The sequence below is a fragment of the Callospermophilus lateralis genome, chromosome 19, assembly GCF_048772815.1.
Source record: "Callospermophilus lateralis isolate mCalLat2 chromosome 19, mCalLat2.hap1, whole genome shotgun sequence".
Taxonomy (NCBI): domain Eukaryota; kingdom Metazoa; phylum Chordata; class Mammalia; order Rodentia; family Sciuridae; genus Callospermophilus; species Callospermophilus lateralis.
In genome coordinates this window covers 2072229-2086618 of record NC_135323.1, presented here as the reverse complement: position 1 = coordinate 2086618, position 14390 = coordinate 2072229, and the positions used below count along the sequence as shown (strand labels likewise).

At 41.6% G+C, this 14390-nt stretch overlaps 1 protein-coding gene across 2 annotated transcripts in view; it reads left to right on the top strand.

Annotated features, from left to right (window-relative positions):
• LOC143406198 (HUWE1-associated protein modifying stress responses 1) overlaps positions 1–14390 on the top strand; it is a 51431-nt gene that overhangs the window by 15656 nt on the left and 21385 nt on the right. The window contains exon 4 of one of the 2 annotated variants that reach the window (XM_077106101.1): positions 8090–10489. The exons of the other annotated variant lie outside the window; for it this stretch is intronic. Coding sequence (XP_076962216.1) covers positions 8090–8334 — 245 coding nt within the window. The 3' untranslated portion in view covers positions 8335–10489. Of the gene's footprint in view, positions 1–8089; positions 10490–14390 lie in introns of those variants that run through there. 2 annotated transcript variants of the gene reach the window in all.

The window sequence follows — 14390 nt, the reverse complement described above, 5'->3', positions numbered from 1 at the left end:
ATCTGGTGTAGTTGTAATCTGAATTTACCTCAGGGAGAACACAGAGGTCTGAAAAATGAATGCATACAGCATGGTGGGAACCAAGAACCTTTGGAGAGAGTTGAGGATTATAGTCCCCAGATGACTACAATCAGAAGAGAATCTAACCTGTGTATCTAGGGGTGTTAGAAAGGAATCTCACATTAGAAAACTTGGTGGTTTGCTGTGGCCTGAGGACAGTAACATTAGAGCTGCTATTTTGTGAGTCCTCTGTTTCAGTATCAGGATAAGGAGATGCTCATGCAATCCTCATACACTCTGGATTATTACCATTTTACTGATGAAGATGGGTTAAGATGGAGCAGGTTAACAAATGGCTCTTAAAATACATCCTCTTAACCACCATACCTCTGTATTTGTAGATTCAAAGTGTCTTGCTTCCTACTGCTTCCTTTGTAGGGTTTGGGGGGTAGTGTGGGAAAGGTCTTAAGGCTTCTGTGTTGGGGAATACATCGATTTTGTGTGTCTCGGGCTTTCCACCATAAGTGAATCTGGATAAGTAGGCTTGAAGGTGGTTTGTGACCACCACGGTTGGAAGAGCACACAGGCTTGTATAGAGGTCATCATCCCCACATAATCTTGGCCTTAATCTCTCAAAACCAGTCTCATTTGTGATGGCGATACACTATAAGGTGGTGTAGGAGGAGAACTAGTCAAGTCACCTAATCTATCACGATGCTGTTTTGCCTTTAGGAAAGAGGCTTGCTGATTAGCTCTAGTTGTGTCCTGGCATGAGTGTTCACTGCCCTTTATAGTGAACCTCAGGCGTAGACCTGGGGCCATGATCTCTTTTCTTAGTGGCCTTTGAGAGAATAAGATCCTTAGCCTGTTAGTTAGTACTCTAGAAAGAAAGTTAAATCTTTGTATTGTTAGTTCTTGAACATGACATGCTAAGATCTTGAGCTTGTTCCACATAGATGAGCTGGTGAGTTGGTTATATTCTCTTTCTGATGGAGAGGCTCTGAGTTGACTTGCCCTAGCCAGTGCTTGGTGGAAAGGCTTAGGCTGGAGTCTGATTTCCTGAGGTCTCCACTTGTCACAGGGACTTGTGCAAGGGTCAGAGTGAGAAGGTGTGCACTCTGGGAGGCGGAGCCAGAGAGGTTGAGTCGTCTCACTTGGTAACTGTTTAAAGCCTACGTCATCTCATAGATGGTCTTTGAGGTGTCTGACCCTAGTTCACACTGCCACATGGGAATTGAGACATTCGGTTTCAGTCTCAGAAGTGGGTTTGATGACATTCTTGATTTCAGTATTTGGAATTGATTCCTCTAGGCCTGGGCTGTCCCTCTAAAATTCCGCATCATTTCAAACTTAGAGGCCTCTAAAGTGCAGGGTCTGAGATTACCATAGATACAAATGGAGACCATTGCTGTCATTGGCACTTGACTTTAAGATACCATCTTCTCAATTTTAAATTCCCCTCATGTTGAAAGCAAATTTACAGTATAGTGGGCTACTGTGTTTGCTAGCATGGTGCTTACAGAATTAAAAAAAAAAGTCAAAGCAAGAAAAGCAAAGGAATCTTATTTTTTCTTTACTATGTAATTTTTAAAAACCAAGTCTTGCTGTGTTGCGAGGCTTGGGCTCAAGTGATCCTCCTGCCCCTCGGCCTCGAAGTGCTGGGACTCCTGGCATGGCATGTTTTCTTTTTTCTTTTTTTAAATTTTTTATTTTGGCCATGCTGGGGATTGGACTCAGGCCCTTGCCGTGCACCAGGCAAGCATGTGCTCTACCATTGAGCCACACCAAGTTCAGGAAAGGTATCTTTTGAGAAAGATTGTGAGTTAGAATCAAGGGCTGCAGCTTTTAACGAAGTGCTTAAAAACCCTTTGTTTTGTTTGTGAATTTGGTATTATAACTTCTGATTTTTCCAGTTAAATCCTTGTGCAGAAAGTGTGGCTTTTCTCAGATAAAAGAATATCAGTCATTGTGTAGTTCTTTCTATAGCCCAGCATTGGCTGAGCACAGCGAACTCTAAGCACTCTTGTTTATTGGAGCTAGGGGTAGCGAAGGGGATAAACTCATCTCCGGAAGTTTCTGGCCTAATAGAATTGTATCAGACTGAATTACTATGCATTCAGTCAGGTTGAGCCACAGTGTCATTGCCTTGGGAAGTCTTAGGCTCTGTTTCCGGGTTATGGTTTTTTATTTTCCTAACAAAGTCAAGGCTACATGAGAATTAAGTTGCTTGATAGTTCCTTGGTCTGAAAAACAGTGGGACATAGAGTCCTATAGGAAATATAATCATTTGAAATTGGATTCAGGGGTATAAGGTCAGATAGGAATTTTTACCCAGAAAAAAAAAAAAAAGTAAGGCACATTCCCAGTTTGTCAAACTTAAGAGCATAAAATGGCTGCTTGCTTATCCTGGAGTTTATGGAAAGCTGCATTGAGGCAGCCTGAACCTTTTCTTTCTCCTTTGAGGACAGGTTTTTGTACCTTTTTGTTTTTGTTAAAACATTCTTTGACTCGTGTGCCAGTGAGATTTTGAAGGGAAGTTACCAGATTTGTGAGAGCAAATCTTTCCTGATAAAATTGCCTAGGCAATTTATACTCATTACAGGTTAAGAAATTTAATCAATTGTTCTGTGTCCCCTCTATCCCCTACATTCCTGTCACTTCCATTGATGTAGCTAAATGTTGAAAAATTTATCTTGACAGCTAACACAGATGTTTAGGTTCAGGATTCTGAAACTGACATCCCATTATAGAAGAGACTACAACAGTGTTGCGTGGCTGAGGACTGTTAGAAGCAACCAGTGAGGGTTTCTGTCCATCCGTCTTTCAGTCCTGCTCTCTGAGGAAGCGTGCACTCTAGCAGTGTGTGGAGCACGGCGGGTTCTCATTGAATGCTTGTTGAATGTTACAGTCTGCATCTTTCAAATAACAGAACTGTTGACAGCTATTTAATAGTAAAATGTGTCTAAAAAACTGATTTGTAAATTAAGACATAAGAGATTAATGCATCAAAGCAGTCTCTTAATTGCTTAAAATCAGTTATAGTATTTCAAGGAGTCTTTAGTTAAATTTTGTCTGAAGGTTGAGATTTCTAAATTGTCTTTTCCTCACACCAGCCTCTAAGAACAAGAAAAATTAAGATAGCATTAAAATTTCTTATGAAAAAGGTTAGATATTAAACACTGAAGTTTCTGGAGGTAAGACCTAACAGCTTCCAACATCAGTGGAATAGGGTTGTTTTGAACCGGCAATAAAATTTTGTTGGCCTTTTTTTTTTTTTAATTGCAGTGAAAAAGGATTCTGGGTGGCATTGTGTAAGCCAGTTCATGTAGCTAGTACTTATTTAATAGTCATCTATTGGTAGTTACGAAGCAGTTTAATACCTGAGTTCAATTTTCTCATTTTCTGACTTATTTTAATATCTTACGATATTTGAAAATTTCCAAAAAGTAAAAAAATTCAGTATCTTGTGGTCCCACATGCAGTTAAATGTTTGCATTTTCTTTCAGTCCTTTTTTCAATGTATAAATATGAAAATTACTTCATAGTTGAGATCATACTGCATATATGCTACTGTATCTTGCTTTTTTCATTTTAACGTCGTGAGCATTTTTTTTCCATGGCATTAAAAACTGTCTGAAAAATGGAAAGCATTTGGGCTGTCAGCATAACTGAAAATGTTTTCTTGGTGTGATACATGTATCTTTGTAACTGGTTTGATTTAGTGTGCTTTACTTCAATAAAAATTCAGTATTACAATTTACAGATTGGGGTGGGGAGTGGTATCTACTTCAAATTACCAGAATCATCTTAGTAGAATTCTTTTTTAAATGATTCAACTTCCTGATACATCTAAAACACTGCATTGACACTACAAGTGCTACAAGTGCTTGCCTGGCATTTCAGAACACAGCTTTGGGCACAGGGCGTGCTGCACATCTCGGTGCAGTTCTTTTCCATGGCAAGAATGCCAGTTTCTTAGGGCTTCCAGGTAGAATGTTACCCATTTTGTTCCAGTTTGGGGGATTTCAGATCCTCCTTTCTCCAGGAGATATCACTGGTGGAGCAGATCTGCTGAGGGCCCTGAACCTGTGCCTGTGGATCAACAGTGTGCCTTCTCACCTCCAGGGCTAGCCTCTTCACAGGGGACTGAGGCTCTGGGATCCCCATAGAGAGTGTAGACGGAGCCTCAGCCCCTGGCTGGCGGACCAAGGCAGTGAGATTGACTGGGTCAGCAATTGCTCTTTCTCTGCCTGTGTGTGACAATGTGCTGGGAAACTGGAATTAATGTAATCAATTCTGCAAACAGCATTTTCTTATTACCCTAAGCATGAACTTGGTATGACAATAATAGCTCTGTGCTACTTTTTAATAATTTGCCATGTAACCTGGACTGTAAATTTGTTTTAGTTCCAAATGGGAGTTTTCAAAGTTTGATTAAATCATCCTAATCATTTTTATCCCATTCACCTGCATTAAATATTTTAAATGGATGCAGAACCTTTAAAACTGAGTTATTTATCTTGTATTAAGCAATTGAGACTTTTCTGTCTAATCATGCTACTTGTTCTACTGCTTTTGTCAATTGATATTCCCATAGCCTTTTTGAAAAAGTGTGTTTTTTGGTAGAAATTAAGTTGTATGCCCTCAGGACATACAACTTAGTTTTAGTTTTGAAGCATGTTTAGATTTTCTGTACTTGTATAGGCCTAATTGTTTATGTGGCTTAGCTAAGGTTTCCTAAGCATCTTCCAGTAGCTGTCATTGGTTTGTAAAATAAAATTTGGGCTGTTTAAAATGCATATATTTTTTGGTTGTTAATCTTAATTTTTTTTGACACTGTGTTAAATCTTTTTGGGGAAGATTAGTGAGTCAAACTTAAAAAGATTTTCACTGCTGAGAGTAGCTATTAGGTAATGTGGCACATTGTGATTTTACTTGAGCTTTTAAACTCTAGGTCATATAGCCAATAATGTTTATGATTTCCCAGACAATACTGGGGAATTTTCAGATTAGCCAAGTTGATGTTTAATGTATCCTCTTTTTCATGGGGAAGTTGTAACAAGATAAATTTGCTTAAAGTAACTAGCCAAGTCTACTTCTGATGGGAGTGTTTTATAAGCCTTTGCTATTGTCATTATTTCACAGGACCATAACTAAAAGGGTATTGGAGTGGAGTTTGTGGATTCTTTCTATAGTTTCAAATGGTCTAGGTTATCCTGGATTTAATTATTGAAGTGACTGATTATTACCAAGTCTTCAAATTCCCCAATTATGGAACAAGTATGAGAAGGTCATCACAGGAGTACTGGGCACCTTCTAGTAGTGAGTTATGGGCTGTGGGATCAGGAAAAAGGAAGGCGCAGCTTCCTTGTAGGAAGCTAACAGGTTGTGTTAACTTTTTAAAAATGCCAACAACTTGGATAATTGAGTTTTAAATGTGGTGGCATTGATTTAAATGAAATTAGCAGCTAGCAGTCTGGGTTTATTCCCTGAGGTCAAAAGCTGAGCTTCAGATATCAGTAGATTACAGAATGCAGGGTTGAACTTTGGGGTGTTTATTATTTTTCAGAATTCAGTGTTCTGTGCCCATGCCTAGTCCTGTGTCGCATCCTTTAGATGGAGATGAAAAGATTGCTATAGGCAGAGATGATTGAATGTACTATATAAGAAGAGCCCAGGATGTTCCTTTTCTTTGTCTTCCAAGTAAGCCTGTGGGTTGGGAAGAGAGAGTGCAGTTTCTCTTGAAGTGTGAAATGTCCTAAAGGTAGTTAGGAATGTAGTGGGCCCTGAGGCAGGAGAGGGGTCTCCTCCTGTGGTCCAGCTTTGGAAAACGCTGGTTGGTACCTGTGGGTAGGTTAAGAGGTGGAGGAACTCCCCTGGGTGACACCTGCCTATCTGCCTGTTGGGCAGAAGAGAACCCAGCAGAGCCAGCTGAGGAAGGAGCAGAGTTGGAAGCAGGAGGGAAGAGGAGCCAGCCAGTGACTGAAAAGGAGAGGTAGGAGAACCAGCCTGCAGGAAACCGGAGGAGCTTCTGGGCCTCAGGCAGCAGGTCTAAATGTTGATAAGCAACACAGGCCTAATTTGAGGAAGAGCTGCTAATCAAGGAGCCTGGCAGTGTGTAAATCATCTCGAGTTTTGGGGTGGGTTGAAGAGGACAGAGAGGGAGAAAACTGACCAGAGAGATGAGTCTACTAAGGTAGGCTGGCCCTTGACCCTGAAGCTACTTTCTAGGTGAAACAATTTAGGCTTTAAGAAGGGGCAGAATAAAAGCCAATAGGAGTATAGATTCCACTTGAAATATCAGATACTTATTGCTTATAACTTAACCTTTTATATAACTTTCCCCAAACCAGGAATCAAACCCAGGGGTGCTTAACTTCAGAGTCATACTCCCAGCCCTTTTTATTTTTTATTTTGAGGTGGGGTCTCACTAAGTTGCTGAGGCTGACCTTATATTGATATTCTCCTGCCTCAGCCTCCTAGTCTCTGAGATTACAGGTGTGGGCCACTGCACCTGGCTTTTTTCAGCTTGGTTTTTCATTTGCATGTTATAGAGTTACTTTGTAGATTAAATTTCAAAGTACTTAATATAGTGCCTGACCACGGAAGGTACTTGGGTATTAGTGCTCTTCTTCTTCTTTTTTTTTTTTTTTGTAATCAGGTGCTGGCCTTTGAAAGGTTGAGAGGGTAGAGGGACACTTAGATTTCCTCAGACCTCCACCAGTGTCTGTAGAGGTGTATGTTCTGGGGGGGACCTTGAAGGGGACTGGTTGGAGTAGTGCAGAAAGAAGAGCAAAGGCCCCTGGAACAGGAAGTTGCACCCTTATCAGGGAGGCGTGGACCATTGAATGGTGGTAGAGATGGGAGGTGGTAGAGGCCATGGGTGGAAAGCACTGTCCACAGAGGATTCAGAGAGCAAACAACATCAGGGGAAGTCAAGCACATTTGATGTGGTAGGAGGCAGAGGGTTCTTCTTTCAACACAACTTTCAAGTTTAAGCCACATTTTTACAGAGTTCAAAATTAAAATGGACTCCTACCAAATCAAAACAATAAGCTTATTTTAAAATCTAAGATATCTTATTCTTCAGGAACATCAGCTACACTCGATCATGTTATAAATTCAATCAATCAGGCAATGACAGAATCCCTAGGTGAGGCTAGGAGAGTGGAAGGAGAAATTCTTAAGGTGGAAAATCCACTGTCAGTGCTAGGTTTCTGAGTTCAGTACCATAGTTACAAAGTGTCCTGGCACGACTTGTGCCTTTCACCGGTTTCTCCTGGACATTTAGGTGTGGAATATAGTTTTGGCTCCTTAAATTGAAGACTCTGAGGAATGAATGTCCAAAGACCAGTGCTAGGTATATTCCGATTTAATGATGTGAAAAGCAAAGCCAGAACTGTTCCTACCACTGTCTTCCCTTCTGAAGGACTAGAGACAGCATTGATTGGGCTTTCCTGAGGAATCTACCAAGTACAACCCAGACCTTGGGTGTTTGTGTAGACCCATTTGTCCTGAGCACACCCACTTTGTATGTGATGCCCTAGCATAATTTTTAACAAGGATACCTTTTCAGGCTTGACAGTGTGTTTATTTTGGATGATACTCATCTTTTCTGGTGGGGATGTTGACCAAGCCCTCTCAGGCCTGGAAATGACTTCTTGCTTTCCCTATGCACACCACACACACGTGCTTTGCACAGATCTATTGGGGTGGTGGCTTTAGAAAACCTAAATGTCCTGTTTAACCACCTCCTGTCCTCCCTCTGCAAATTGCAGTTTCTACCTAATAAAGGAGATGGAGAATCTCATGGTGTATTTGTACACCTAGCACAGTGCTTGACAAACGGTAAGCTTTCCGTAATTGCTACCAATATTGTGTAACTACCATAAATATTGGTGGTATTACTTGTAAGCCCCACATTAAAGCCAATAAAAAAATAATAAAACTCAACCACTCATTGGTGACCCCTTACAGAGAAAATTGGCAAGACACCCCTTGACACTATGACAACGTGGAAAATAAAGTGGGTTGCTTTCAAGAGGGCTAAATAATGGAGCAACTCTAAAACCTCTTTTCTTCTTCCTAGGTCTTAGTGGTGCAATGGCTAGTATAAGCGTGCGTTCGAGTACCCCAGGCTCTCCTACACATGTAAGCAGTGGATCGAATGCTAGTCGAAGGAGAAATGGACTCCATGATGTCGATTTGAACACTTTCATATCAGAAGAAATGGCACTCCACTTGGACAATGGTGGAACTAGAAAGCGTACCTCAGCCCAGTGTGGCGATGTCATTACAGACTCACCAACCCATAAACGCAACAGAATGATCTAAACTGCAAACATTTTTCACACCCACCATGCTGCTTGAAAGCCACTCGATCCTCAACATATACTATTATTGCAAAGGCAACATGAGGCCATCTTCCCTTGTTCACTGTTTAAGACAAGTGAATTCGATAGTGGTTGCCATAAAAGGAAGTTCTAGGTATTTACAGTAGATGCCTCTTGTAATATGGCTTTCTCAAAAACTATAATCCTAGCAGAGGACATCAGATATCGTGTAGTCATTAGCAAGATCATCATAGGCAAACATATCCGTTCCAAGGCTAAAAGTGACCTTAACTGTATTTATTCTCAAAGGGAAAGGAAATATCAGATGTTTATTTGGTTATAGAATTTTTTTTCCTCCCCTCCCCCAGTCCATTTCCTGCTGTGTTGAGTATTTTGCTTCAACAGTATTGCCAGGTTCCTAAAATTGTCTAAAAACACGATTTGGCTTCCTCGTCAGATCTGCAGGCTTCCATTTTTAAAGCCTCACTGTACCATGCACCTGGTTTCTATATAGTAACAGTGTGCAATTTCTAATTATTGGACTGTGCCCTGTTTTTAGTTTTCAACACAGTTTCTAATTCTGGTGATTGTGTGATGTAAAGAGGTGCTATGATGGTCATGCAATTAATACTTAATATTGAATCAATACACAAAACTTTATTGGATTCACTTTGTGTGTGTTAGTGCTCTAAAAATAGCAATATTATTAAACTGCCCCAGATTAACCCTGTAGGCTTCAAATACTCAGTTTTAAGACAAGTACTACTTCTATGCGGGGTACTCCTTACGGTCAATGTAAACTTGTAGTCTGCATTCAAGGTGACCTGAAATAGAGAGGTCATGAACTTTGAGAGTGGGCTTCCTTTTGGTTCAGTATTAGTGAGAGGGAGATGGATGGGTGGGATAGGTATTTATTCTAGTCTTTCATATCTGCTTTTCATTTTTCACGGATACCCTACTTTGTGCAGTTTCCATTATAGTGGGTGGAAGGTGACAAAGCTGTTTTATCTACTAATAATGTGATCACAACTTAAGTAGGAAAACCCAACTCTCCCTGTCCCTCCATTCCCCCTCCTCTAAGAAGTGCAGTTTGGAATCTCATTCTGGAAAAGGTGGAATCGCATGGAGGTTCTCTAGATGTTAGGTAGACCTAAATAAAAGTTCTCAATAGAGTCCTCTTGGAGTAAATATAAGACCTCTTGTAGCTACAATGTTTTAGAGCATGTTTCATCTTCATTTTTAATATCTTGAACTGAATGATAGTCTTTTTTAGATGAAGAACTGATGTCAGCCTGCCAGGTACTGTAATTTATTCTATCCTATTATTATATATCAAGTAGGACAGTGAAAAATGTTTCCTTGCAAACTTGTAGTCCAGTATCAGTTACTTCCTATTTTTATCCTTAAATGACCATTGCAAATCAGTGTAAGGGTTTTTCCAGTAATTACAGCACTTTGTTAAAGTTTGCAATTTCTTCAGCCATTTAATATCTTTCTGTGAAGAAACTTTGCTAAGTTAACCATTATTGACTGGGTGGGATGTGAATGGAATGTTAGAAATGTTGTGTGAATTGAAGTTCTGTATTCGTTATAGATATAACCTTTATTTAAAACAGTGAAATCCATACTCAAAAGTAGGAATGAAAGGTATTCTAAATTTTTGCAAAAGTGGATCATTTTTTGTTAGAGTATGATAGCAGGAAGAATTATAGCAATCTATCATTTTACCTGAAACGGACATGCCTATGTATTATGAATACTTTAAAGCTTCCCTTTGGAATATACCAAGAAATGCATTTGGAATTATCTTTGCTTTTCTGTCATTGTAAATTTAGGTTCTGGAATTGGGGTTTGGTGATGTGATGCATTGCTCACAAGAGGCCAGAACTCCTATTCCTACAGGATTTTGCGATGGAGGAACACATATTTAATCTCCCCTTTATGCCTTGGTTCTTGTTCCTCTTTCTAAGTTGAATAACAATATTTTTGGTTGTTTTGTTTTAAGTTGGTGCTCTGAAGCTTAATCTTAGTACCCTTTATTCTCAATTGTCAAATTTTGATAAAATATGTGCCATTTTCTTTGGTAAGAGAAAGCAGGTCTGCCAGAACACAATTTATATGCCTTATTGGCTCCATTAAACTTTTTAAAAACTTTAGCATTTGTTACTTTTTTCCATTGCATTTAATCTGAAGTGCTCCTTGTCACCTGTGGTAACCTTCCCTCCACTTCTATGTCCCATTGCGCTCTTCCTGTGCCCTGAGCTCTCAGAATGACCCCGAAACCCCTAGTACGAAGGGAGATGATTGCTAATCTTAGGAGAATTTAATTTTGACAGTTTAGTTCAAAATACTTAGAAACTTCTTTGTGTCAGTTTAGATGCAAAACAAATCATGGAAGATTGCATACTGTGTGGTACTGAAAAGTAATGTCGATTTTTTTTTTCCCCCCCTCCAAGTCTCTTGAACAACATAGACTGAAATTTAAAACTTGGAAGTTTAGATTGGGTGAACAGACCTTCTTCATCTTCAGCTGGAGTCTGATTCTTTAGACGTTGCAGCTCATTAATTCTGCTCCTGTTGCTCTAACTTCGCACGAGCAGGTTGAGTTTATCCTACACTGCAGCGTTCTGAGCATGGCTGGAATATTCAAACTTTTAATGTGTAGTATTTTATAGAACAAAATTAATGGAAAGCATTTTGCTAAATCTAAAGAACTGCAGTCAGATTCTTCAATGTGGTTTACCCAACTGGAGTAGATACATACCTTAAATCATAAAGTGAATAAATCATTTTAAAAACCCAAAACACCATGGGGCTTGTCTGCAGTTTTGTTTTGATCATCATATCCGAATAACTTTTTGTTGTAAATAGAGGAAGTTTAGGTTTTTGAAAAAGAATTAGTCTTTTAGATTTTTTCTGAGTTGGGCTGTTTAGCTCACTAAACTTTATTGTGGCTTTGGGCCTAATGGTTTCATTCATCTGTGAAAGCTGGGGTGGTTCCCTGTATAGGAAGAGGAGGGGTGGTTAACCAAGGTGCAGGGGACCAGGGGATGATTTTGAAATGGGACCTTTAGTCACAGACACCTGCAGCACCATTAATTCTAGAAAAATGATGAGCAGACTCACTGTTTTTGGCCCGATGCTCCCTGCAGTAGTGACTGTTAGCAGATGGATCCCGTTGGGTTTATTTCATAGAGCCTGTCACCTGGCAGTTCACCCATTAGATGGGTCGCTGAGGTATCTGTTGTGGTGAGGTTGGGAGTTTTCATACAATGTCATCTGTGGATAGAGGAGGCTCTGATCAGATGTTAATGGCTCCTGCTGCCTGCTCTCTTGAGAGCCAGCCTGGCTCCAGTGGTTCAGACAACTTTACCCTTCAGGGTAGCTGTCCTACTGCACTCTGGAGTACCTGGCAGGTTTCTGTGGGCACATTATTTGAGAAAGGAGCAGTCCTGGACACTGAGGTGTGTGTCCCACTGTCCCACTGCAGGAGGAGAGGTGTGAGCTCTTGCCTGCTATGCTGCTTCCTGCGCCCTTCTTGTGAAGTTCAGTAATGGCAGTTTGTGTGTGACATGATAGGTTCCAGCACAGGTTTGCAGGCCTTCACAGAAGGAGTAAGTTTCGGCGCTGCTATTCCATAATGAGTAGAAGGGTAGCAGTGGCTATTTTGGCTTCTTTAAGTCTCCATAGGATAAATTCATGCAGGTGAAATTGCTGACTTAAAGGAATTTATATTTAAATATGATAGGTTCTGCCAAAGCTCTGCAGGTATCAGTTGATACTTGGATTGGCATGGTCATTGGTGCCAGGAGCTTGCATCTTAGCCAGTGCTGGGCAGCTGTGATTCTTGCAGGCAGAGTGATCTGGTGATTTTAAATGGCTTTTTGCCCTCTTATATGAAGGAAAGTTTTTTGTGGGTTTTGAATGCTAGAATCATGCCAGGGGATGCCAGGTAAGCTTGCTTTTTTGGACTCAGTTCCAAAACTATGTAAATGTAAAATAGAAAGATGTGACTCTTGGTGGCTGGATCCCTTGGAAGTCGAGTACATTTACAGGCACATTTTGGCATCTGCTTGTCACGTAGTTTATGTCAACAAGACATTGATTTCAGTGTGCCACTGAAAAAATCAATAATGCATTTTTGTGAAGATAATTTAAATGTCAGATATTAGCGTAAAGGCCCTGTTTGACATGTCCTCTCCCTTCACCAAAGGTGAGGCTCAGTAATCGTAGAAGGTGACTTTCCAGACAGTTTTCTAAATGTTTACAAGTCTCTTGTGTAGACATTAAAATACGCTGGTCAGTAGGTGATACGGGTGAGTTGGAGTTGAAGAGCTACTGTAGGAGGCTCCTCAACGGGTTTTGAACATTAGTTTTGAAGATTGGTTTCAGCTGGCTTGGAGGACAGCTGAGGTGGAGGTAACAAGCATGATTAAGCTGGTGTGTGCTGTGAAATGGGAGTTTTCAAGGCAAGGACTTAACCACACGAGTGAGGTCCTGTGCCCACTAAGGAACTGCACCGGGTGGGTGGGTCCCGGCAGCCTCACAGCCAGTAGCACTTGATTGCTGATTGGGGGACCCAAGTTGAGGGGTGTCAGTATTGGTGAGTGCTGTGCACTGTGCGGGCGTGGAGAGCGGTTATTGGCAAGGGCTGTGGCTCTCCTTTGCTTTAGGTCAGTGGGGATTGCAATCGTTCAGGGTTCTAGTGATTCCTGGAACTGCCTTGGAGAGCCTCAGGGTCCTGGGCCTTCCTCTGGCCTCAGCAGTGAAGAGGACTGTGCATGCCGAGTGGAGCATTGCAGCCTGACTGGTAAGAACAGCTTGAGGTTCAGGCTTTTCAGCACATGGGGGCCAAGGCATGTGCCCTGCTGGAACTGAACCCTTCTGCCTTTGACAGTGGGGATTGAACTCAGGTGCTGTACCACTGAGCTCTATCCACAGCCCTTCCTATTTTTAATTTTGAGATAGGGCCAAGTTGCTGGGGCTGGCCTTAAACTTGTGATCCTCCTGCCTCAGCCTCTCTACTAGCTAGGATTACAGGCATGCACCACCATGCCTGACTTGTAACTGAGCTTTGAGAGAAGATTATCTTACTGTTGCTCTCTGTTCTTCAGGAATTCAGGGATGTTGGTGCCAGCACTGAATCCTGTGTCACACTGTCCTTGAGTGGTGGAAGGAGGTTGTTTCACACTTACCAAATTCCTCCCCATGGCAAATGTCAAAATCATGATGGCTGTGTTCATTTCAAGGTTTATTTTCAAATTTGTAACTACTCAGGGGCATGGGGCTTTTGGGGGGAGGGGGCATCACTGGAGATGGAACCCAGAGCCTTGCACAGGATAGGCAAGCATACTGCCTCTGAGCCACTCCTCAGTCCTCAGGGGTTTTGACCGCTATTGGGGCCTCCTAGCTTAGCGGGAGTGTTGTGTAGAGCTGTGTGTTCACACAGTCCCATTGGGTTTGTAGAGGCTGGCCTCTGGCCATTCTGTTTCTCAGACATGCTGGGCTATGATCTACAGTAAGAAGTACCTCTCCCTGAGGGCCTGCTGTGAGCATGCACACACACAGGCAGCCTGCTGTGACCGTGTCGGCCCGTGTGGTGCACTCTGCTCCTCTCTGTGCTTCCTTGGTATTAAGCTGCTGTATGTGACCGGGTTAGTTTTCAACCAGCTTGGATGCCCGGGCGCTCTGGATGTCCACACCTGGCACAGGGTAGGTATAGATTTTTCTTAAAAAAGTGAGTAGATAAAAGTGGTGTGAGAACATTTTGTAAAAATCCTTATTTTTTCTCCTGGGACAATCATCAGTCAAGGACAAATGCGAGTGGTGGTGAGGAACAGGACTCCGTCCAGTGCCTGCCTCCCCAGCCCTGCCTTCCGTCTGGTGGGATGATGCCTGGCACCTGGTTTGCATCCAGATATGGGCTATTAATTGTGGTCATCCTTTGGTTAAAGTTCCCTTCTCAGGGTCCCTCAGCAAGGGCTCTTCTGGGTTCTCCCAATGTTTTCAGCCTTCATCTCACTCTATCCCTTCTCTCCTAATTTCATGGTTTTCAGC